The following is a 25,640-nucleotide window of genomic DNA, read 5'->3' as shown; positions in this document are numbered from 1 at the left end:
TTGATTAAGTAAATCTTCAGTGATAGGAAATTCCAACACGTTTATGAGGTTTTGAAGTGATGTATTAGTCAAACTAGATATCTAAAGCTTAATGTTTCTAGGAAAGACAAAGATAATTTTAATTTAGACAGGATTTTTAATTTTATTAGCTTAATAAAAATAAACCTATTCATGAAATGCACACTGTATGTAATTATTGGAGCCAAAGTGAAAACAAAACAAACGACATGAAAACAAAACTAGTATATCAACGGCAAATGTTTACTATCATTTTTTTGAATGGTAGTACAGCTAATCTGAGGGAAATCTTAAGTAATAAAGAATATGAGTATAGATTGTTCTGTTACACTGCAATATTTTAGTTTATTGGAAAGTTAGGCTAAATACTTTCTCAAGTTTGAGAAACCAATTTAATAAGCAGGAGCATTTTTTTGCTGCTTCTAATCTCTCTCTTCACCTGTTTTATAAGGAAAGGCTGACAGAGCTGGGACTGTTTAGCCTGGAGAAGAGAAGGCTCAGGGGAGACCTCATCAATATGGAGAAATGGTCCTGGGCTCTGTGCTCTATGTTGGCCTGTCAGAGCAGCCTGGTTGAACCAGATGACCTTTGGTGGTCCCTTCCAGCCTCGGTCATTCTGTGATTAACCTAATAATGTAATAACAGAGATCTCTCAGTCTGGAGAGAATGCCGAAATGAGGTATGAGTGTGGATTATAAAATTCTGAGGGTGGTGGATAAGCTCAGCATAGGCCCTTTGTTTGCCAAATCCTACTAATCCTTACAATAATTAGAGGGCACTCTGGTACTAGCAAGAGTTCAGTGTAAGATAAAATACTTGCAAGTAGAGCAGGTAGTAAATGGTGGGATCTTGCTGCTGCAGGAGATGGTAGAGCAACCATTTTCAGAAGTTTGTTGTTTTTTTTTTTAAATAGAAAAGTTAATGTACAACAGGTACATGAATGTAATGTTTGAGTAGGTATATAAAACGTCCCAAATTCAATGATTTTGGAAGCTGCTGGAATAAGAAGGAATGTCATAAATAGTGGCAAAACTCATGTGCCCCTAACTATCATTTCTTTTTGCCACTGCTGGAGATAAACTCCTGGTTAGATAAAGTAATGTTTTGACCCAGCAGGACATTTCTTTATATTCTGATGATGCAATAAATGTAGTTGCAGGGTTGGGTAAGTCAAACCAGACAGAGAAACCACGGAGCGACTAGAGCCACTTCACTGCATGAGAATTTTCTATTTGAATATTTTGATCTGGGGGGTTTTGTCTGTTTTGTAATTTCTCTTATGTTTGTACTTCTTTTAGTAAAGGATGGTTTGTGCTATATTTCAGTGTCAATGAGCCATGTGCTAGCACACTATAACCACTGGGAAGAATATGAAATATTTAGCAAGAAACAGCACCTTTGTTGAGACTTGAAGGCACGATCAGAGAGTTTTCTAGTGTTTTTTTGTTTTGTTTTGTTTTGTTTTCCTTTCATTGGCATTATTGGAATACGGAAAGATGGACACAGAAATTGCTCTGTAGTAGCAGAACATTGATAGAACTCATTGGCTATTTTTTTCCCAAAGTGGGGATGAGGCAGCAGGGGCCTTCTATACAGAGAATTGGAAAGGTTGCTAGCTGAGATTCGAGAAACTTGACTTTCAAGCAAAACATTCTAAAGTTAGGTATTCCTGTCATAAAAGAAAGTAAGTACACTTGTAGGTTTACAAAGAGAGAGAAAAGTTAGCTTCATAGTTATAGTAGTGCAGATTGATAACAAAAATATTTCCCTTTAAATTTAGTGAATTCCTGCATTGCTCCACCAAATGGAGTTGAATTCAGTTTTGTGTTTATCAGAAAACTTCCTTGAGCTTGTCAGGTTGCCCTGATTTAGCAGAGCTCTTTTTCCCAAATACCTGGAAAAAGGTAGATTCTGAATACCACTTGCACAGATATTCACATGCTTTGAAAATTAATGGTATTGAGGACAAGGCTGCTGGCCCTAATCTTGATGAGCTAAAAACTGGTTTCATTGAATTTGTGCTTTCATTTAGATTCTTATCAAAACATGTGAAGTAGGGGTAATTCTGAGGCTGACGTTTTGTTGAGATCAATTAAATTATTACTGCTATCTACCTCTGAGAAGCAAACCTGAAAAACATTGGACTACAACTCAGAAAATGACACTTAGCAATTAATCAGCTCTTGCAAAAAGCTTGGCATGGCATTGTCAAGCTGCTGTTTCACTGCATTAAGCAGTAATAACGTCAATACTGAAATGAAGTTTAATCAGTAATATCTTACTGTATCATACTCAGTCTGATAACATTCAGCTCATCCTGCCTACTCAGTCTGTAGGCAGCTTATTTCTTTAAAAAATGAAAGCATGTTTTATTCTGTACTGTCTTAGTATAATTATGATAAGGATATCAAACAGTTGGTGCCTGAGCTAGTATTGTTTGCTTTAACATGGGAGATTTAAGACTAAATAGGATAAAACCATGTTACAGCTTCCCTGAGCATGACTCATATGATTAAATGTATATTCAACCTGATTCTTTTCTGCATTTCTAAGCATTTCTTTCTTTCTAAAAATAGTTGGTTAGTCTTACTAGTTCTGTGGAATTCTTCAACTTGTCAATGCAGATAGATTTTGTAGTCTGCATTTCTGTTTCATCATATAAAAATACATAAACAACACAACATAATAGTATAATCTGTAAAAAATGTAGTGTACATGTGCAGACAAATCCACAGTGTATTCTCTCTCTTTCTCTCTCATTTGTATAACCCAGGTATTTTACTCTTTAAACAGGTTTTAATCAGTAAAAAAAATGAAAGAATATTATTATCAATTACTTTAAAAACTGGGGGGGGGGGGAATACATTCTTGGTAACATAGTATATTTCTAGTAACTAATATTATTCATTAGTTTAATTATTGCTTAAGGTTGCCTGTATAACTTTTATAACTTTTTTTTTAAATTAAATAATATAGTTTAGTTGCTTCCTGAGTCTTAAAGAGTCTTTTTGTAATGTCACCTACCAATACATTCAGCAGATGCTTTTTCTGACTTGAGTTTGAAGACTGATGCATAATGCATTGCGTAAGGTGAATTAATTTGTCAAAAACTTCTAAAGCATGTGTAAAAGGAACTTTCTTCTCCCCTTCCTCTTTAGTGTTCAGTGTGGATTGCAGCACAGTGGAATGCCCTCCTGTTCAGCAAGTGGTTTGCCCACTGGATAGCTATGAAACCCAAGTCAGGCTGACGGCTGATGGCTGCTGTACCCTGCCCAAAAGGTTTGTGTCTGGATGGCTGAGTATATTTTTTAATTTGCAAGTACTATAAACATAGGACATTTCATACCTCTGAGGCACTAGGAGGTAATACAGAATAGAAGATATATGAGGTAGGTTAAAGGTTTATCGGGCTGATAGAAATACTAAATCCATCTTTTTCAAGCAGAAAATTCTTCTCAGTGCAAATGCGTAGAGTTTTACTAAATTACTCTGAAGGACTTGTGCCTCTAGATTAAGTGGATTTCCAGTGTATTCAATTCATTTTACAAAAGTAAATCATTCTGAGAAACTTCTGAAGGACTTTGACATTAAGGAATTAAATGATGGAAAAGGAAGAAGATTTGCCAAAGAAAATCTTTCTTAGTTAAAGAAAATAAAGAATTTTTTGTGTGTAGAAAACCATTATAATAAGCTGACAGACAATGGCTATCTGGAACCATAGCGAAACATAAATCTCAAATAATCATTTCCATCATACTTCAGTCTGTTGTTTAAGTAGGTGTAATTTACTACAAATTCAGGAAAGTTGGACAATTTTGAGCTGGTTTTGTTGCAAACTTCTGCACCATTATTTCAGCTTATGATTTTACAACACACTTCCCAAAATTTGATTCAGCAATATGCCCCATAAATATTCATTCAAGCAAAAAGTACCATTACTGAAAATATTTTTACACAAAACAGAAAATATGTATTGTAGATGTGTAACTAGTGGTTTGTTTGTTTGTTTTTTTGTTATGAGGATCTTTCACACCATAATAATCTGTCATATCCCCAGCCACTTGTGAGATTTTTAAAGAACTGATAAACTTGAAAAGAATTCAGAAAGAAGAAAATAGCAAAAGCTGTGTAATGGATGAGAGATCTTCCCCACTGGGTACCCTTTGTGTGTATGTTTAATATAGTGATTTGGTAACTGTTTTATGAGGGTCTCATACTATGTGCAGAGTTAAAAACACATTAAAAAAAAAAAAAAAAACATGAGAAGAGATGTGAAGTACTACATGTAACACAGTAATCCTGTCTATAAAAATTTGAAAATATTTTTCTAAATTTGATAAATTGTATTTGCAATTATATAATATACATAGTAGTTTGCTATTTAAAAAAATTATTATTTTTTTTATTTACTGAATGCTATTAATGTTCTTTCATTCAAAGTTTCTTTCTTTCCTTTGTTTTCTTAACTTTGGACCAGAACATGGTATGAGTTCTCAGTATCCTTCCTTTATCGTTTAAGATATTCTCATTAACCTTCCTAGGAGTTACAGTAGTTTTGTATTAGTTCAGAGCTGGCCTGGCTAGTCGAGATTGCACAGGAGGCTGTAGATTTTAACTAGCCATTGTGTCAGTATTGACACCGCTACAGCTCAACATGTTTAAAACTGGACTTAAACTGACTTAAAACTGGACTTAAATGCTTGTAAGGACTGTATTCAGAAAGGTAGATTGTAAAGTCAAAGAAACAACTTCCTATGTTTCCTATGTTAGAAACTTCCTATGTTTCCTATGTTAGATTAACACAGATTTTGCACAATCTAAAATTTACGTTAATGTTAAATTATTACTTTCAACTTTCTTTTAACTTGCTGGGTTAAAAACTGGTAGATAAGGCAAATTGTTTTTGTTTTGAAAAATAAAATTGGGTTTTATATTTCTGCAGTGTAATATATTGGTAAAAGTTGTGGTTTACTTTTTTATTGCTTGGGTGGGAGAAATGGACACTATCCACTTTCATCTTTGTAGATGATAATGTCAGCATTCCTTCTATTAATGAACACAATACCAAGAAAATCAAACTTCATTTACTTCAGAAAAATGATCATTTGAAATTATTTTCAATTTCTAGGGCACACATGAGAACTGATCTTACATAATACACTTAGAGCAAACAAGTCCTTGAAAGAGTCATTTTTTCTTTCTTTGATAATATTTAAAAAATATAGCCAGTTGTTTTGCTATGTGTTAAATGTAAGTGATAACTGAAATTTACTTGTATGTTATGTAAGTGACCAAAACAGTAGTCCAGTCTCCTGCACACCAAGACCCTAATTGTACAAGCAGGCTCAGAGTGTGTGAATTATCAAATAACTCTGAATCACCCTCAAACCACTTGGAAATCTGACTGCTGTGCATTACTGGGATCAGAGTGTAACAGGGGATCAGGGCTGGGACAGATGAGTTCTGAGCTCCTGGAGTCTTATGATCAGATCAGAATTTGAGTGGTTTTTTTTGTGTGTGTGTGTGAGTGAGTGAAAATTTCTGTCCTCCTTGATGTGTAAAACTGCAAAACATAATTAGCATAGCTTAGTCTGCAGGCAGGTTGAAACAGTTACATGAGTCTTGTACTCTTAATTTTAATTTTGTGGCTCAGCCTACGTTGCCTATTCAGCATAACCAATAACACACTTGTTAGCAGAGTTAGTGGGAAGGGAAGAAGGACAGACAAATCTGGCAGCATTAAGACCATGTAAATGCTTTACATGTTGTGTGCCTGCTGGCAATTTATTTAATTATTTAGAAGCTCTATGGCACTGTCTTCCTTCAGAAGCACAGCAGTGGTCATTCATGTGCTGGTGATAAGAATAGTACTTGAAGTGTGGGTGAATAAATGAACACAAGGGACACAGGAACAGCCAAAAAGAAAGAGCTGATGAAGATTAGAGAAAGAAGTATATGTATGAAAAGAGAGCAGAAAGGGAAACTAAGTTCAGTTACTTTTGAACATGAAAATCAAATTCTTTGAATTCAGGTTAGAAACTGATAGGATCTGAGGAAACGTTGGACCTTTATATCTGAAGTGAAGATCTTAATATCCAATGAGCGTTTCATTTGAAAACTATAGAAAAAGTGGAAGTGGAGGTTTATGGATAAATGACTCTACCCATGGAAAAGAAGGCATTTTTCCTTGATTTGGGAATTTCGTAATAAACATGGTGAATATTAACAATGCATTGGCTATAATTCAGTTCAGGACCACCTAAATCCATATCATAGCTCTTTCTAATCATTAGAATTAAATTCAAAATGAGTGACATCGTTTTTCTGAACATATAAGAGTAATTAATTTAAAGGAAAGAGTGATTCATAAAATCATAGTTTTTAGTCTTCATCAAACTATTTTTATTATGACTTTTTCAAAAGTTACAATTTTTGTTTACTGCTACTAAAATACAGGCTTAACAACAGAAGTGGAAAGCAATGAATATTGTGGTAAATGACGAATGAGTGCCTGTCACTGATTCAGTTAACAGCTGACAACTTCACATACAGCAGGAGCAGATCAATGTATGTCCTGCTTCTTGTTCTTGTCTAACTTCTTATTTGCAATATGCTAGGAAAACAATTCATATCCTATTAATGTATCCAGTTTTTCTGTTGTGAATGAATTTTCTTTAAATCTTTCAGATCACTGAGAATTTTTTGTAAATGCAAAATTCTTTATCAAAATGTCTTTTTTTATATCTATGAAGAATGGCCTGTAACAGGGCCTGACTTCTGTGATTGCTATTGGCTTTTATCTCTATTGCTCATATGCATTCTTCATGGAATTATATGCAGAAGAGTAAACAGTACGATCAAGTAGCATCACACTAAATATTTTTACATCCTCATTACGTTTTTGATTGCTCTCTTTATTACAGTCATTAGTAAATTGATTCTTTTGTGGGTTTCCTTTCTCCCTGTTCTAGCTTTATACTCCTGCTACTGCGTTCTCTCTCCATGTCATCTAAGTATGGTCTTTTCCCTTGCTCCAGTTTCCAGTGTCCACACCTGTTGCAGACCTGGTAGCTTCAAGGTTTGCAAAGTGCTCTGTAACCACAGAGATTTTTTTTATTATTATTATTTTTTTCCCTGTCTCTTCTTGGTCAAGCTTTGAATAAAAACCAGATAAACCAAGAAAATTCTAGAGAACAAGAGAGGTGTTAGTACTGTGCCAATGTTTGAAAGAAGAAAAAACAATTAATTAAAGCCTGGTTATCTTGATATCAATTTTGAGAAAACTGGTGGAAAAAATGATAAAAGATTGAATTGATAAGGATTAAAGAATGCAATTATAGATAAAAACAACCAGTGTTGCTCTTACAGTTTTCTGAAACTTGATTCTGTCTTTTGAAGATACTATACTTGCTTTAAAAATCTGACCATATGATCTCCTTCCCCTCAATTTCTGTGCTGTGTACTCACTAGTCCTCTTCCTTGTATTGGCTAAAAAGAAAAAGGGGGGGGGGGGGGGGGGGGGAAGGGTGTCTAATTAATATTGTATTACAAGCTTTGCTTTTATGAAATAGAAACGTATCCACTTTCCCAAACTCCTTAACATTGAAGACAAACATTTCCCACACCCATCTTCCCCAGATTTTGGAAGGGAATCAGTCACAATGAGTCAACATCTTGCTGATAATATAACATGCTTTCCTGAGAAGAAAGAAGCATTTAGGAGTACGTTCACTAAATCCCAGCAAGATGTTCACTTGACCTACTTATTTAAAAAGTTCACACCAGAAGCCCAAATATGTTCTAGATTAGAAAAGGCTCAAAAATAATTGGTATGTGTTTGTCTATCAAAATATCAAGTCCTGTGTCTTGTGTCTCAGTCTTAGCTTTAAAAAAGCAGTTTCAAGGTTGTGGTGGAAGGACAAGAGAAAGAACATGCAAATGAACCTCAGCAGAAGCAAATAACAAATTACAAACAAACTTTAAGAGGAGTGAGCTAAATGAAACAGGAATATAAGTCATGATGATTAATCACTTCATATTTCAGATAAAAGTGAAGAAGGGCTCTTGACAGATTCCATTATTTTCTTGCAAAATTGGAGTCCAAAAGACTCCAAGGCTTGAGGGATGAGCGAATCAAGATTTTTTTGATTCAGACCAATTCACCATCGCTTAGTTACAGATGGTTGGATAGCATAGCAAATGCAGAACTTTCAATTGGATAGAGTAGCGTGGAGGAGTAGGACTATAGGCTTATTGTTTAGAAGAAAACCTCTGAAAAAGTTTCTTCAATGAATTAGTCATAGAATTTTTTTCTATGTTTGAATAGTCTTTGCCATGTTAATTTTACTTTATATGCAGTTAAAATGTCTCAATCTGTGGCTGCTATGATTGGCAATGCCAGAGTTTGGTTTTCAGTGTCAAAAAAAAAAAAATTATTTGACTAGCAAAAATGTTAGTTCTCTGGATGGTAATATAAAATATCAGTGATTACAATGTAGAAACTACTCACTGCTTTTGGGGGGGGCAATTCACATGTGTATTTTGTTTTTCCCATTCCTAAAGCTTTAACTGGAAAGCAGTCTAACTCCACCCTGCCCCATTAAAAATAAATAAATAAATAAAAAGCATAGTATGAGGACAGCTGTTTAATCTTCCAAGAAAATACAACTTTGTTTCATAGCACAATTCTAAAATATATGTGTTTAAAACAGGAATATACTCAATTTAATAAAAATATGATTATATTCTACAGTATTTATGAAGATCTCTTGAATTTGATTTGAAATGAATTTGATCTCTGCTATTGAAATTTAACAAGATACATTTTCTTACATAGTACTTGTCAATGATGCTGCTGTTAATGTGTAAGAAAACAGATTTTCACTTTTATTTTATATGCAGTAGTGTAGAATTTGTAAATTATAGCCACAAATGAATTCAGTCTGTCTACTTAAGTTTTAAAGCATTTAACTCTATGCTTTAAACTTTTACATTTTCTTTAAAAGAAGTAGCAATAAAAAAGTCTGAGTTAACACTCAAGTTGCATATTGAAGACAAGTATTAGAGAGAGAGTACTTAGGCTAAATAGCATAAGAAGGGATACCAGTTAATATGTCTGCATTATAAGTTGAATCTAATACAGTGAACAGTAAATATTTGTTTGTTGGATTTTATTTCCCAATATAAAGAGAGATTTTTCCATTAAAAATATATGGTTCTAGGAAAGGAATAAAGCAACCTGTAGATACTTAATGAATAAGAAAGCTGCTGATATATTTTACATTTTTGTTATTAACACAAAGATTTTCAAAAATTTACTTCGATCCTTTTCTTGAACAAATGATAAAAGTTAAAGCAAACTTTTAGCATTCTTATTTGCATTATTTGAATTGCACATATAAATTTTTCAGAAGTATTTTGATTTTATTTATAAGCTTAAACATTAAAAGATGTTGATTTGGAATTAAATGCAAATTTTACTGCTGGTACCAGGTAACATACTAAATTTACCAAGATATATCTTGGTAAAGAGAAGTAAACAACAGTTCATTTAGATTCTCAGATAGTTACAGTTTTTACAACTTAAGAAAATGAGCGATACTTGCATGTAGTAGCCAATCATTTATTTATTCAAGGTTTATTTTAAGCTATGTTTTATGTGGAAATTGAATGCAACTTAAAACAGTACAAAACCAGAATTTATTATCATACCTAAAGTAAAATATATGTATAATAATAATAAATATTTTTATTAAAGAAACAGTCTTTTGTATCTGTATTGTACTATGTATTTTTAAAAAATTCATATGCTTTATTTAGCAATTCTGAAGACAACATTAAAGAATAGTAGTAATTTATATCATTCTCTAAGTTTCGTATACCCTTACTAGGTTGACTTTGATTCTAAAGGAAGAAATTGCCTGATTTATTATTTGTAGCCTTTTGTTTCTAATTGAACTTAGCTGTCTTTGGCACAACATGGATGCCACTGGAGAAATTTATAATTAGCATTTTTGATTTTATTTTTTAGAAAACTTGTAGATATCAGTCAAGTCAACTTGACTGTCCTTTCATTTTAGTGAAATGAAATAGATCTTATGGCAACTGTTTCTACAAAAATCGTATTTCTTCAGAGAGCATTTAAATATAAATTCATGATTTTGTTATCTTTCTAGATTGCTTTACCTAGTAAGCAATTGCTTTTTAAGGTACTTTATCCTCCTTTGTAACATCTGTTGTGTCCACAACATATCACTGTATTAGATCTATGAGCCACTGGTATGTATTCTGTGTTTCTTGTTTTACCAGTGTCTAGGGAATCCTAGCAGCAGTTAGACATAAACCTGCATGGTCCTTTTCTTCTTCTTTTATGGTGGCCACCTGAACCATACCTGGGAATTCTATAGTTGTAAGTCTTCTTTTGAGCTATTATTTGCATTATATTTGAGGGTACGAGACATGGCTGGTTGGATAGTGTTATTCTTCTGAAAGCAACTGTAGAGGTGGCCTCTGAATCCCTGATCATCTGTGCATCTGTCCCATTCAGTAGGAGATGTTGTGGTTAGTTCTTCTCAACTGCTTGTCTGGGCCAGTTCTTTTCAGCTTTGCTCCTGTTCATAACATGATTATTTCATATTTGCCTGTATTCTTTTCTTAGGTCTTCCTACTGTTGGAAAACCTTAATTTTATGATATATCATTTGTTTGAGTGTTCAGTACAGGATTCACCAACCTTCTTTATAGAGCAGTCATGGTTTTTCAGGAGATGCAATTTTTCTCTCTTCCCCAAGTACCAGTCACCTCTTTTAAGCATTTTTTTGCTGATACAGAGGTCTCCCTTGTATTTGTTTTAGAATTTTTAGATCCTTCTCCTCCACCCATCAAGATATGGTATCCAAGAGAAAGTGGTTGTGGATCCCAGTTTTTGTTACAGGAAAGTTCAGCTGGAACTGGTAAGACAAAATCCAAGCACCTGTATCTTCCTGAGATTTCTGTTCAGGATTTGACTTCTGAATAACCTTTGTAGCTGGACCTGAGGTCTAACAAAAGCATGTTAAGGTGCTGCAGAAACTTTGCCATGCCTTCAGTTCTTTCATCAGACTGTTGGAACTTCGTTTTCCTAGCTATCATGGCCATCTTGCTCAGGTTGTTCCTACTGTACTTTAAATCTATCAGACCATTTTTCCATCTGAAGTACTAATAGAAGTACTATGGTGTTGTAACATGTGGTGTTGACTTGGAGATTATTCCTTACTGAAGAGGTAGTTTTTGTCAAAGGAAAGGCTTCCATTGATGCTAGTGGAAGCCATCCTACATCAAGCTCAGGCTTGCAATTGGATTTTAACAGAGTTGATGAAAAGTCTAAACAGACCACTGCAGTTTTGTGAAGCTTCATAATATCTGGAATTAGGAGTTTAGGCAATTTAACATACTTTAGTTTTTAAAGAGAAATCCTCAAAAGTCAGGAGATAGAAAATACTTTTTCCAGGAAAACCATTTTTCTTCAATCAGATATGTTAAGTGAAAAAGTGTTACTCAGTGCCGTTTGCTGAGTGCACTGTACTGAATATCCACAAAAAATGAGCATAAAAGCAGGGCACATGTGACCTATATAGGCAACCCATTGTCAATGTCCATCTTCTCCATTTTGGCCTCTCAGAAGATGTAGTGAATTGCTGGATCCAAAGTTAGAGCAATCCCCTTGTTCCTCACTTAGTGCAGCTGTCTCAGCAATTCCTAGATGTTCTCAGAGTGATGGTAGTTACTGTAGCCCTGGCACCCAGCCTCACAATATGGGCTGTTTGGGGAGGAACCATGTTTTCCTGAAGCCCACAAATGAGAAAAAGATGATAAAAAAGTATTTTTTTAAAAAAGCCTCATCAGTAAAACTTGAACAGAAGCTCTTGAGACAATGAAAAGATGTTTATGGAGACTGATGGCTGACTTCTGAGTGTCAAAATCTGTCAAACTTGAGAACATTTTCAGAAGAAATATTATGCAAATCTTCTGCAGGAGAAGCTGTAAATTATAAATATAGGGATCACTGCATGCATCTTTTATAAGATCAGCATTTTGCACCTGTATTTTATAAGCTATAAATATACATCCACGCTCTTTCTATCAACTCCAAGAAAGTACTGAATTGCAAGAAAATGGTGCCTAAAGGAATGTGCCCGTTACTCCTAAAGGGGGTGGGATAGAGAGGGACAGCTTTTGCACATGGGAAAAACGTGTTGATAATAGTTATACAAGCATCTTCCTTTTTTTATATAACAGTTTTTATGAAAAAGTATAGCTAGTAATTTTTCTGACCAGTTGCTGTTAGTTATATTTACTCCTTCACTTTTCAATTTAAGAAGAAATTTTAATCCAGGTAGATAAAATTAAGAGTTACTTTAATTTGCTTTTAGATGCTATGCTGGTATTTTATGCTTGGAAGCAGAATGAGATTGTGGTGTCTATAAAATCTGCTGTTTTGTTGTTTTGTGGCAAAGCAAGCTGGTCATTGAACTCAGACAACTTACAATAAGCAAGGTGGTGGACATTCTTCTGTTACAAATCTTAGTTTTCACTGGTCGGTCTAAGGATTAGTGTATACCTTGAACACACTGAATGTTGCTCCCTCCTCTACTCACTTCCCACTCCATTTTTCTCCGTTGCTTCTACTTACTCAGCTGATTAATTTGTTTGGTAATTGAATATGTGATTTAGTTCAGAATAGTTGCTGACATGAACAGGCAAATTTGTGTTTGTAACACAAAGATCAATAATGTATTTGACAGTTGTTCTCAAACTCATAACTGCATGCCCAGGGAGACCCATATACATAAAAAAGCAATAGAATTATCACTTGTATGTTTGCAGTTTAGAAGAGATATAGATAAGAGAATTTCCCAGCAGTTTGCTGACAATACTCAGAGCAGGAAATAATGTCAACATTACCGATGTTGTATCGAAAAAGTTTGAAGTTCTGTTTTCTCTAGAAAATAGCAGGAAACAGTGTCAGTTTTCAGCAGCCCCAAACTACTGTTTCTTTTTTTTCCTTCTTAAATTGTTTAATATTTGAGAAGCAAAACTGAAGGTTTGTTAACCGTTTTAAAATAATTAGTAGTCCACTCCTCTTCCTTGAAATTTTAATTGTGGAATTTCAAGAAACTTATTACTAGAACAGGGTTACATTTCTTGCATACGTGGCTCCTGCTACATGAATAAGATCTGATTAATTGAATGGAGTTGTTTGGTTTCAGAAATGCTGGGATTCTGGAGCAATATTCTGGACTTGATTTTAAATGAAGTTCATAATGGAATACATTTGGAAGATAAACTACCACGTTTTGGGGAAGATCACTTTTGCCCCTTCCTAACAGTTAGCTTTCTGGCCAATCTTACATGAAAACTTACAGTGAAGTTAGTGGAGAGAATGGCAGTAGGTATGATCACAGCATGGAACAGTTGCCAAAGAGAGTCTTAGTTGATGTATCCTTCCTAAACTTGTACAGAGTTGCATTCAGGGGTATGAAAAATTACTGTGGAGGACATGGAAAAGCTAAATGTGGAATATATATTTTTTTTCTTTCAAAGAAGGAAGGGGGACCTCAAATTAAACCATCAGATAAATTCAAAAATAATGTGTGTTTTGGTTTCTGTTTTTTTTGTTTGTTTTGTTTTGGGGGCGTGGAGGTTGTTTGCTTATCTTGAGTCCCTGATGACTTCGTTTTAGGGAGACATATTGTTTCCTAGATATCTTGAATAGACCACTGTCTATGGGAAAAGGAAATAAATTATTAACTTACTTACCAAGATCCTGATATTTGACAGCATAGACCGTGTCTGTAAAGATCACAGCTGTCACTCTAGTGTACTCTGTGATGTGTTCTGCTAGAACTGTTTCAGCCCCTCATGGGTCTTCTCAGAAGGAACCCAGAGCTATGTTTCATGCTATGGTGATGAAGCAGTTTATTGATGTCCTGGAAAAATAGTTACAGTGACACTTGCCACACCTTTTTCCAAAACTTTTTTGTTTACTTAGTACAAGCCAGTGAGCTCAAATGGCTTGAGGCAGGAATTTGTGCTAGATGACTCTTCAGTCTGCCTTGTTACAGGTGTTCATTTGTATGTCAGCTTAACAAAGAATGGAGAGATATAAATGAATTTTGTTCCTTTTTGACTTAAATATTAGAATGATTTCTCAAAGTTATTCTGCTAAGCAGCATAGAGCAAAGTGGAGAAATCATCTCAGGACAGCAACATACTCAGGAATGCATAATATTTAGTGTTTTGGGGTTTTTTTTTTAACTCTATTTAAATGAGGGAAAAAAAGTGACCAGGAGGGTTTGGAATTATACTTCCTAATATGTCACATAAAGAGCACTGTACCATAACAAAACATTACTAATTTGGTAAAGCAATAAATGCTTGGAGTTGATACAAATGTCCTTTCTGCGAATTGATCTAGTTCCAGACCCTTATAATTTGTATCTTTGTTAAGTGGAAGATGAAAACAATTTTTAGGTATACTCAATCTTTGGGTTTGAAATGTTGTTATGATATTATGAAAGGTGAGGCTGATAAACCTAAGAAAACGGTAATTGAAACAGTAATCTTGTGGTTAAAAAAAAAAAAAAGACGTCTAAGATAAAAATATAATCTGTTATGGTAAAATATGAGAAAAGTGCAGGATTGGACTGGCTTTTGTTGTTTTATTCATGTACTGATGAATTCTAAAAGGTCTATACATATATCAGTGTACTTGGCCAGTGGTTGCATGTCTGCTTGTTTCACGGTATGATGTTTTTGTGACTGTTCTCTTTTCCCTTCTCATTTGTCTGGAAAACAGACAAGTTAATTTAATGTTAGTCAAAGGATGAAATAAAGTCATCTAGTCAAATGAACAGTTTGGATTCTAGTAAACCCTGGAAAGATTATAATCTACTTGATGTGAATGATGATTTTACAACTCTTCCCCTCCTTAGCACGTTTCGTAGTTCCTAACAGTAATAATACAGAAAATATGCATGAAATCAGTTCCTTTTTTTTTTTTGCAGTATATTTAATTAAAAGCTAGATAATCAGCTTTTGTAATGTCTAAATTTTTCCTATGTATAAATATACTTCCATATATATATCTATATACTATAATCATGGAAAAATGCACTATTATATTGGGTATATGTTTGTAATAACATTTGTATCTATGCATATATCTAAAATTTTGGAAGAGAATTCTTTCTTGGGAGCTTGGGAGCATACTAGGTATGATTTCTAGGTAAGTAACCCCCCTGGAGACTTAGAATAGGAAGCACTTCCATATGAGACATTTAGTTGATATAGAAACAATGAAATATTTTTGAGCATTTGGAAATGGTCAAATAATACTTCTTATATTCACCATCCACAGTTCATCTGTCATCTCCTTCTGTGGGTTTATTATTGATCTCCAAAATAAAATACTAAAAGCTATCTAGGAAGAAAGAATACTTTCGTTACTGACTGGCTTAGTCATATATTCAAAACTGAAAACACAAAATGTATAAAGCAGTGACCCTGAACTTGTGGGCTAAAACTCTCCAACAGTATGTCTGAAGATTTAAAAAAAAATTCTATCTGAAGCGATTGGATGGAGGTGTCCAAATGGCTTTGTTTGCAGTGACGCTTTTTATCTAGGACTAAAGTTAACCTTTTCTAAAGCTGGCATTTGGTTGATTCCTTAAGCTGTAACTTCTCCAGCTTAAAACTCAACATGCTGCCTACTTAACTCACATTGTGGCTTCAGGTGTAGGTAGTACGGACAGAATCCTTTGTTGATTTCATGAGATTATCATGTTAATATTTCATTTTGTTATAACATCTCTTATACCATATGCTGGATGGTAGGGAGGGTCTTTCTTGCATTTAATCTTTTTCCTTGGCACCATTTCACCAGCCTTTGATAATGCAGAAAGTTCTCTTCTGAATATTCCCTCTTTTAGAGTATCTTTCAGTAGTTTATACTACTGACAGATCTGTGGGAGTTTTCTCTATTACATTTAGCTTAACACAAGTGCTACTAAAAGTAATATAACTTGTATTAGATTCCTGCAAGGACCAAAAACAGAGGACTGTGATAAGATCTGCAAAGGAATGTGACGTATGTTTCAGGAATGCTTTTCTCCAGTCTCAGTGCTTCAGACTTGATTTTGTTTTGATCCTTAAAATAAATATCCCTCTCCCCACCTAACCCCCACTCTAACCTTCCCATTCACTGGTACTAAGTCTTTTTCTCTAGAGTGCCTGTTCTTATTTTCATAGCCATTATGCCTTGGGCCTGGAGAACACTTTTGATCCAACCATCAAAACAGCTTTTCTGAGGCTACTAAGCCCTCCTCTCTTTTCATCTATTCAATAACAGAAGTAAATGAACCAAGATTAATTAGATTTTAAATAAAAAATGTCATTTACAAGTGCTCTGTTTGATTATTTTTTTCCTTCAGCCTTTTCATTTTTACATTTTTGGTGATAAAAATGAAAAAATGAAAAATTATGTCAGAAATGAAAACAAAACAAAACAAGTGATGAAGTTATTTCAGCTTTGAAGAATTTAAAAACTGCAGGAAATTCACATGAAACATTTGGTCATTTGTATTACTGAAGCTGTTACCTTTCTCAGTCTGTAAAGCATTGGTTAATGAACACAGCTGGATTTTGAGAGTAGTCTTGTATCTGGTCCTTTATATACTGAAGCTCTTCTTGCTGTTTTTGAAATTTCTAGGATTTATTTATTTTTCTTTTTTAACCTGAAGAACTGGACACAGTTCCTTTTTGCCTGTCAGGTTCAGTCCGTTCTTTCAAAAATTCTGTCAAACTTGTGTAAAGCTGACTTCTTAGCTAGGCATCTTGGTTTCTTCCTGGCTGTCCTGCCACCTTTTCAAGTTGCACTCTGTGACGCCTCTTGGATGACTGTTTGATTCTCCTTTTTTTCTTTCTGGGCCCTTATAAAAATGCTCTGTATTCTCTTACAGAACTGTCCTTACTTGCTAAAAGGACATGTTCCTCTGTCCTAACTTCACTTCTTTTAGGGTATTTGTTGGTATTCTGATATATGAGTTTGCTTTACAGCCTTTGCTAATAAGGTATGTGAGGGGGAGATACTGAGTGATTCTTAGTACCTCAAATACTGACCTCTTTTTAATCTTGCATTTTGTCAATGCCCATGCTATTTCATGTAATAGTAGTGTAGCTGTAGCCCGTGTAAAGAGACAAGGCAACGTGTAAATTTGCCTTCTCTCTTGGAAGCTTTCCTTATAGTAACTTAGGCTGCGCATGCTTTCCCTAGACAAGTTATGGTTACAGAAAGAGCAGCTCAGAGGCAACATTGTGAACTGCTGAATCTTATAGAAATTATTTAGGGAGGGGGCATGGTCACCGTCAGCAGACTTACAGCAAATCTAGCCTACTAACCTTTCTCCAAACCTAATGCTCAGTAGCAAGGCTAAGATACACCCTGCACGTGGATAGCTGCCTGTGATGATGTACAAAGCTGGAATACAACTTCTCTTCCGTCCCTCTTCTCCAAAAAGCACTTCAGAAATAATCTAGTACTATAAAGCTGATTTTGCTCTCTTATTAAGAACTGGATCACTTTTTCAGAATTTCCAGATGTTGTTGTTCTGGCAGTGCTACAGCTGTGCTCAGCTACCAGAATTCCTTGGGTTTCTTACTGAAAGACTTCTGTCTCCAAAACAATGTTTTCCATGCTAATAGCCTGGAAGATGGTCAAAGATTTTCCTAGCAGAGCTGGCTGAAAAGAATGCAGACTATTTAAGTCCATCTGAGACTATTTGCTGCTTTGACATTCTCCCATGCAGGGACTTTTTTTTTAATCCAAATGGGAAGTCAATTTATTAAAACTTTTGGAGGGTGGAGTTTTGTTTTGCTTACACTGTTATATCTGTTTTGTTTTCCTGTTTTTGAATTAGTATGCTAAGTTTTGATTATTCTGACTGGAAGGGATTTGTTTCTGCAAAAAAAGAAACGTTGGCTCCCAACAATCTTCTAAACTTCTTTTTCAGCCCATGTTTTAGAAGATTGTCAATCATAAGTTTTTCAGTTTTTTGGGTTTACTTTTTTGGCTGATTAATTTTAAAAGCAGTTGACTGAGAAGAAGGTGAGAGAACAAAAAAAAAGGTATGAGTTATTAATATAACCATTTCATATTATCCTGGAACACAAGTGATTCATGATAATTTGAGAGGCAAGCAATAGAGAGGACACAGGCATGTCTGGAAAAGGTTGTTGTGAAGGTGATATGACTGAGTGGTACTTTCAGCTCACAAGACTTGGAAACAGCTATGGTCCACAAGACTCGGTCCACAACTATGTTTCCAGCATGTTTGCCATTTTCTCTGTGGAAAAAAAAAGAGTGAACTTATATGAAGTTTGATCTGCACATTTTCCCAGTGGTTATTTGTGTATTCAACATAGGGTGGTTGAAGTGCAACCTATTTTTTTATCAAGGTTTATAAAATTACTTTGATTTTGTCTGTACTTGTTTTGTTATATGTACTTTTAAAAGACTTTTTTCTTCTTCAGGAATATGTAGGCACTTATTTCAGGGTTTTATTGTTGGAAGGGAAAAGCAGCTTCTAAAGCAATGACTGCTGGATGGGTTAGATACTGATTTCTTGAGCATGACAGTGCTAATTGGCTGATTTGAGTTTTTTTGCTTCTTTTGTTTGTTGGTTTTGTTTGTTTTTGTTTTGTTGGTGGGGAGGGGTGGGGGGTTGTGTTGTTTTTTGTTTTTCCTCAATAAATATATTCTTCTTACTGGGGCAAAGAAAGGTTAGATAGTATGGATTCCTGTAAGATTACTTGCATGTCTTAGCGTACTCTCGGCTTTTTCCTTTCTTTTGGCCAAAAGGTGTCATACATAGCCTTCCTCTGCTGGTACTCTTGAATATATTTTCCAGTAATATCTGCTAGGTTTTGTAGGATAAGGAAAAGGGAAAACAAAGGAGGGATAAATGTTTTCTTGTAATTTTCTTTGAAGAAACCTTTCTGACAGGTGTGCATCCCACATCTTTTTCTTCATTTTTGCTTTGTACCATCCCAACCCTAACCCTTCATTGTCAGGCTGAAGAGGAGAGGAGGGACTGAGTTATCTTAAAAGGAAGCTACTGTCACAAATACTTTTGGTTTTTTGATCCCATGCAGCAGAAGCAATGTTGCTTCTTTTTTTCCCCCTACGTCTGTGAAGACAAAGGCATACAGAAAATAAAATGTTTCCCACCTTTTTTTTTTAATTTACAAATAAGTTGTGGGGAAAAAAATGTCAAAAGTAAAGGTATGATAAATAAATCCTGGGTTTCTTTACTCATATTTTTTGTTGTTTTAGTTTATTATCCTTTACTATTATGATAAGAACAACGCTATGAAACAAAATCCCAAAATGAAATACATTTTAAAGTCGTCACTGTACTTTACGATATATGTGCATATAGTGTTATGTTGCTTATCTGGACATATTTAACCTTATTTGTGAAATGTGATGTAATAATACTATTTTTTTCAATGACTCATTTTTCCCTTTATAATAATATAGTGCCATAATACAATATTTAAAAAATACTTTTATGATAGTATGTTAAAGGTCCTCTGAGATTACTTGAGTTTACTTGTACTCCTTGCAAATTTCCTTTTAAGTAATACTTTACAATGTAGAATTTTACATTTTTCCAATGCTGATGAGACTTAAAGGGAGAGCTGTTTACTCTGTCTGTTGAGAGACCCTTCGTCATTCATTGAGCCCTGGTCTAAGATGCAGTGGCTGTTGGGCAATTAACAAGACAGTCATGGCAGAGGAGAATCAATCTTCTTAGTTTTTAAGAATAAAGATTAAGCAAGCCCATTAATTACTGATGGTGTTTCTTATGGATGCTTTAATTTGGGGGTTGTCTTGGAATGCATAAATATATTTGCAATAGTTATTAGCAGCTAGAGTTCTTATTTTCATTTCTTTAACTTGTAATTAAAAGATCTGCTCAGTTTTTTGTTTCCTTTTGAAGCTCATAAGTATTTGCAGGATGCCAAATTAACCTACAATTTTTTTAAAGATAAAAAACCTGTCAACTTCAATTGAAAATTTACGTGCTATACCATGACATTCTTGGCTATGATATTTGAATATTTCTCTTTGTTCATTGTGTTCATTTTTATTGAAACATTGCTGTTTATTCCATTAGTATGCCCAATGTTTGGGGCAAGGACTGTGTTAAATGTAAACTCACTGAAAATCTGAATTGTTTGACTTCTAAACAATTATGGTAATCATAAAGCAAAGAATCTGGAAACAAATGCAACTGCTGTTTATCTACATTTTGTCTTCCAATTCTTTAGGCTATTTTCTTAAATAACTAAATTTTACTTGCATGGAGAAGACACCTGCAGTTATTTTCATTTGGCTTAAATGTAATGATTCTGCAGAATGTCTTTAATTATTCCCTATGTAAAACTGGGTATAATACGGTTTCCTAATGTAAGGGTGCTATTTCTTCCAAATAGGTGCAGTTACTGCTATTAGTATTTCATCAGTTTTGATTATTCATGGAATTGAAAGAGAAGCCTGTTTTAAAAATCTAAAGAATATCGTTATTTTTCAAACAATCTTGAAACAATATTTTCCTGAATTTTTACCTATGCTACTGGGGTATTGAAGTAACACAGTATAACCTTTTGTTGCTTGACCTAGAAGAGTTCAAACGATTAAAATAATTATCAAAAAAAAAAAAAAAGAACAGTTTAGATTGGTAAATGATCTTGGTCATTAGATTAAAAAGAGATGATTCTAAAATATAAATATACTAATACTGGAACTTATGCTATAGATTTCCATTTTCCATTTGCTTATTCTTTCCCTTTATGTGTGGCTTCATTTATTTATGGGTTTTTCCTTACTTTTCTTTGGTTTCAGATGCGAGTGTCTCTCTGGTTTATGTGGTTTCCCCATGTGTGAGGCAGGCTCCGTTCCCCAAATAGTCTCACGTGGAGATGGAACACCTGGCAAGTGCTGTGATGTCTTTGAATGTGTCAATGGTACGTGAAGTTTTCTCTTGTACCTGGAGAGGAGGATTTTATGTCTGTGGGAGATGCTGGGTATTTGGTTATTTTTATTATGTTGTCAAGATATAAGAGAGAATTTTCTTGAAGTTCATTCAGTAAGAAGGAATTGGAAGTTTTATTGAAGATATTTAAGTGGGAAAATTTATCATTTGTAAGTCATCATGTTCCTTTAATTTCTAAAGCATTTTTCCCTATAACCTCAGGGAATTTGAAATTTAGTGAAAGTCTTCCTTTCTGCTTGTTTTCCAGGTGCTCTTTTGCCAGTAGCAAACACTGGATTTCCTTTAGAAGTGATTTTTTTTTTTTTTTGCTAAACCCTGGAAGTGCTTTTTGCAGCACTGTGAACATGTGCATACTATTTAGACAGTTGGGCTTGCTTTAAAAAAAAAAAAAAGGCACTTGCAAAGTAATTTTTGGCACAGATGTAAAACCCTTGGAAATTGTAAATCAGTGTAGGAATAGACAGTTTCTCTTTTTTCTTTTTTTTGCTTGCAGATATAAATATTTAGAAAAATGATTTTAAAATACTAAATTTGTCATGGAAATGACTGTATCTCAGGATGGCTCCGTGGTGTATGTGATGAGTTGGGAAAAGACTTAGGTATTTTGCTATTGATCAATGGAAGGAGAAAAAACATTTTGAAATGTTGCATGCTCAGATAATTTCTGAGCATAAGAAATTACATGTTGGTTCAGTATTTACTAATTAATATTTATTAAGTAATATTTAATATTTAATATCAATGATGCTCTTTATGGAAAGAGGATAGTTGTAGGCCTGAAGGTTTAAATATATATATACATATATTTATTTACTTATAAACCTTCAGTTTTTTCACCTTCATATATATATATACACACACATATATATATATTGTTGACATATATATATATATGTATATATATATGTCAACAAGATGGGAGCAACTCTAAAACTCCTGCTTAAGAGAGTTCTCTGTGCCACACTTGGGCTGTGTGGCAGATCGTTGGTGAAAAGGACAAGATGGTCATAAAACTTAATTTGCACTGCTTTATAGTTTGGGGATTTGCAAGTGCATTTTAGGGTGGTCAAGTTCATTTTTATATATTATAAATATATAATACAATATAAAATAATACATAGTTATAACATTAATTTATTTCTATATAAAGATAAATATATATTTATATATATTTATATCCCTACCCTTACTTCCTTAGTTTAAAAAGAAAAGGAGGCAGGAATTTTGTTCATGAGAGTGACATTTAAATGTTAAAATCTGATTCTGGCTTTCAGAAGTGTCTTGAAACGCTAGCAAGTGCAGAAGAGGTGTACTGTTAATACAACATGGAGAAAATACCTTACAATGATAGGCTTAGATCAATTTCTTCACTTCATTAAAAAAAAAAAAAGCCATCAATGTAACAAGAGCCAAATCAGTTAAGATCTAGGACAGACTGTTCTCAGCGGTGAGGGTGGCTAGCTGTTGGCACAAACTCAGGGAGATACTGAATTCCTTATCTTCATCCTTTCCAATTAAGATTTGCTGCCTTTTTATAGAGCAAGTTTTAATCAAATGCAAGTTAATGGATTTATAGATGGTATGTGGGGACATTAAATAATCAGTGTTATGAACTAATTCAATTAATTCTTGGGTTTGAAGACCTATGAAAACAGGCAGGAGGGTTTAATAAAATATGACGTGCAGTGACATTCATATAGTCTTCCTGCTGTTATAGTATCTATTTAATGATAGAATTAGGGAGGTAGGGGGAATAAAAAAAAAAAAGCTCTCAGAAATAATACTGATTATCTGAGTTACCTTGACATAAAGGAATGTATTAAGAATAACTGTATGGAGACTGAAAAAAAAAATAATACACTTTGTGTATTCTGGGGTAAGTACATTGTGTTTTTAAGTAAGCCTGATGATGTGCTGTGTTGAAGCAGGCCAGCCTTCTGTACCACTTACTACAAGTGTGTGTGAATGGGGTGGGATGGCAGAGGGAGGTTGGGGAGGCAGCCTGGAAAGGATAGAGAAGAGCCTGCTGTTGCGGATCAGCTGGCTGGTGTTGAGGGGTAGTTCATGCGTAAGGGCAGCAAAACACATATAGCATTGAGACTCCATTAGCAGTAGGTTGTCTTTGTTGTTTGTCAGCATTTGGTGGATGGATCAGTCTTTGTTTCACAAACATTTTTTCCTTGATTTAATATAAAACTTCTTTGGAAGCTCCATGAAAGATTTGTAGGTTCTGCGTGGTTCTCCTTGTAACCAGTGCACGCTGTCTCAAACTAACGCTAGGTCAGTCCGTCTTAGAAAAGCATGTTAATCGGTGGAGAGAGAAAGCTCAGCAGCAGTCATTCGTTGTAGATCTTGGAGCTGTTGTTGTTTGCTGATGACAGAGCTGTGTGTGTGTCATGGGCAACACACTGGAGGGGAGGGATGCCATCCAGAGGGACCTGGACAGTCTTGAGAGGTGGGCCTGTGTGAACCTCATGAGGTTCAGCAAGGCCCTGTACCTGCACTGGGGCAATCCCAAACACAAATACAGACAAAACCAGGGGTTGTTCAGCCTGGAGAAAGAGAAGACTCTGGGGAGACCTTACAGCAGCCTTCCAGTACCTAAAGGAGGCCTCCAGGAAAGCTGGGGAGGGACTCTGTCAGGGAGTGTTGTAATAGGACAACTTTACTTTAGCCTAAAACTGAAAGAAGGTAGGTTTAGATTGGATATTAGGAAGAAATCCTCCACTATGATGGTGGTAAGGCACTGGCACAGGTTGCCCAGAGAAGCTGTGGATGCCTCATCCCTGGAAGTGTTCAAAGTCAGGTTGGATGGGGCTTTGGGCAACCTGGAAGTGTCCTTGCCCATGGCCTATGATCCTATTCCTCATTATAAGAACAGCAGTCAATCAATACACTCATCATTTTCTTGCTTCCAATTTATATTGTCTGTGTCCTTATGCTCCCCATCCTGTGTAATCTTGTGTTTCTCGTAGTTTGTCACATAATTGTGTAAATATTATTTATCACCAAAATAATGCTTACTTCTGCTTGGAAACAGTTCGAATGTTTCAATTTATTGAAACTGGAGTTTGTTATTGAGTTAAGTTTTACCTACTGTCTGTTCAGCATTTAGAAAATGCTTAAAAACTTTCTCATTGGTGATAAGCAAAAAATATACTATAGAAAGAGGATGCTTCTTAGTATTTCTGTGTGAGATTTTAAGCATCATGAATATAAGCAGAAAACAGAATATTTTACATTAAGCTGATATACTAGCTGGAGACATAATTTTATGCTTTTTAAAACACTGCTGTGGGTTACAATAATTCACCATTACAATTAATGCATGGGTATTGGAATCTGCTTTCCTTCTAGAGGATTCTGGATAGAATATGTTATAAATCTGGGGGAAAACTGAGCAAGAAATTCCCAAGGTGCAGCCTTTCCCCAAAGCCTTCATTTTATTGAAATGAATTCAAGGTTTCTCCTGATCCACTCAACATTTATTACTCATTTATTTTTGTCTGCTAATTGTGGTGTGCTGCCTTTTCTCATAGGAGAGGTTGTAAGGAAAAAAAAATGATTCAGCATTCAATTACAAGCATGAATAAATGAATCTAAAGAGATTGAAAGCTGCATGTGCAGCAAGAGTGGAAATGTTTGGAAACGAGAGCATCCAAACTGCCTGTTCTCTAATTAGCTATTGACGCATGGGCCTCTTGAATGTAGGTTGCGCTAAAGCACGTAGTGACTGAGCCGTGCCTTAGAAATTTGAGAGCATATTGCTAGAGCATCCTGCAGCTGCTTACTTCTGTCAGTCAGGGCTTCCACTTTTGGATAAGTTTCCTTGAATGCAGCAGCTACTTTAAAAGGGTCTCTGATGGTCTTATGAAAGACATCAAATTGCATGTGTGAGAGTGGTCCTGGTAGTCACTGCATCCAACTGGTCCAAGGTGACTGCTTTCTGCCACAGCCACGTAGGAGCAATGATTTCAGCGTCTGACCTTGCCAGGAGTGGCTGTGGAGCCACTGCTGCTCCCTTGCCCCCCCCAGGAGGTGAGCTCTCAACTTCCATTGCCCAACAGTAACAGGTATTGATATGGGGAAGAAAAGATGACAACTTCCACTGGGGCTTGAAACTGTGACCATTTCTATACTGCTGTTTCAGGCTGTACTCTTCTTGATCATATGGTGTTATGGAAGTGAGCTCCTAAATCATCATGCTCGCTCACCTGATGTGACACACAACCTCTGTTTCATAACCACTTCTTTAATTTTTTTCTGCATTTGAGAAAATACCAATGACATAAGCAATTTTTCTTTTCTCTTAACCTCTTGGCTTTCTTGAGTCTATGGTATTGATACTGTGTTGCAGGAGAAATTAAATCCCTCTCTAATTACACTTCTTGTCACCTGTTGGTGCAATTACTCCTCACAGCAGTTGTTATTCTGTTATTAAGCTCACAGTGTGGAAAAGGTTAGAGGTGATGCTATCATTTCTAAAGGGAAATATGAATCACCTATTTCTAAAGGGAGCATCAATGAA

The 25,640-nt window shown here is 34.9% G+C and overlaps 1 protein-coding gene across 3 annotated transcripts in view; it reads left to right on the top strand.

Annotated features, from left to right (window-relative positions):
• The window catches only part of CRIM1 (cysteine rich transmembrane BMP regulator 1), a 181,386-nt gene that overhangs the window by 90,341 nt on the left and 65,405 nt on the right, over nt 1-25,640 (top strand). For 2 of the 3 annotated variants that reach the window (XM_048047756.2, XM_048047755.2), the window contains 2 exons: nt 3,177-3,297; nt 20,962-21,083. The exons of the other annotated variant lie outside the window; for it this stretch is intronic. In XM_048047756.2, the coding sequence (XP_047903713.2) occupies nt 3,177-3,297; nt 20,962-21,083 (243 nt within the window). The remainder of the gene's footprint in view (nt 1-3,176; nt 3,298-20,961; nt 21,084-25,640) is intronic. 3 annotated transcript variants of the gene reach the window in all.

Source organism: Anser cygnoides, chromosome 3 (assembly GCF_040182565.1).
Source record: "Anser cygnoides isolate HZ-2024a breed goose chromosome 3, Taihu_goose_T2T_genome, whole genome shotgun sequence".
Taxonomy (NCBI): Eukaryota; Metazoa; Chordata; class Aves; order Anseriformes; family Anatidae; genus Anser; species Anser cygnoides.
The sequence above is the reverse complement of the archived record's forward strand: the minus strand, read 5'-3'. Positions and strand labels throughout refer to the sequence as shown.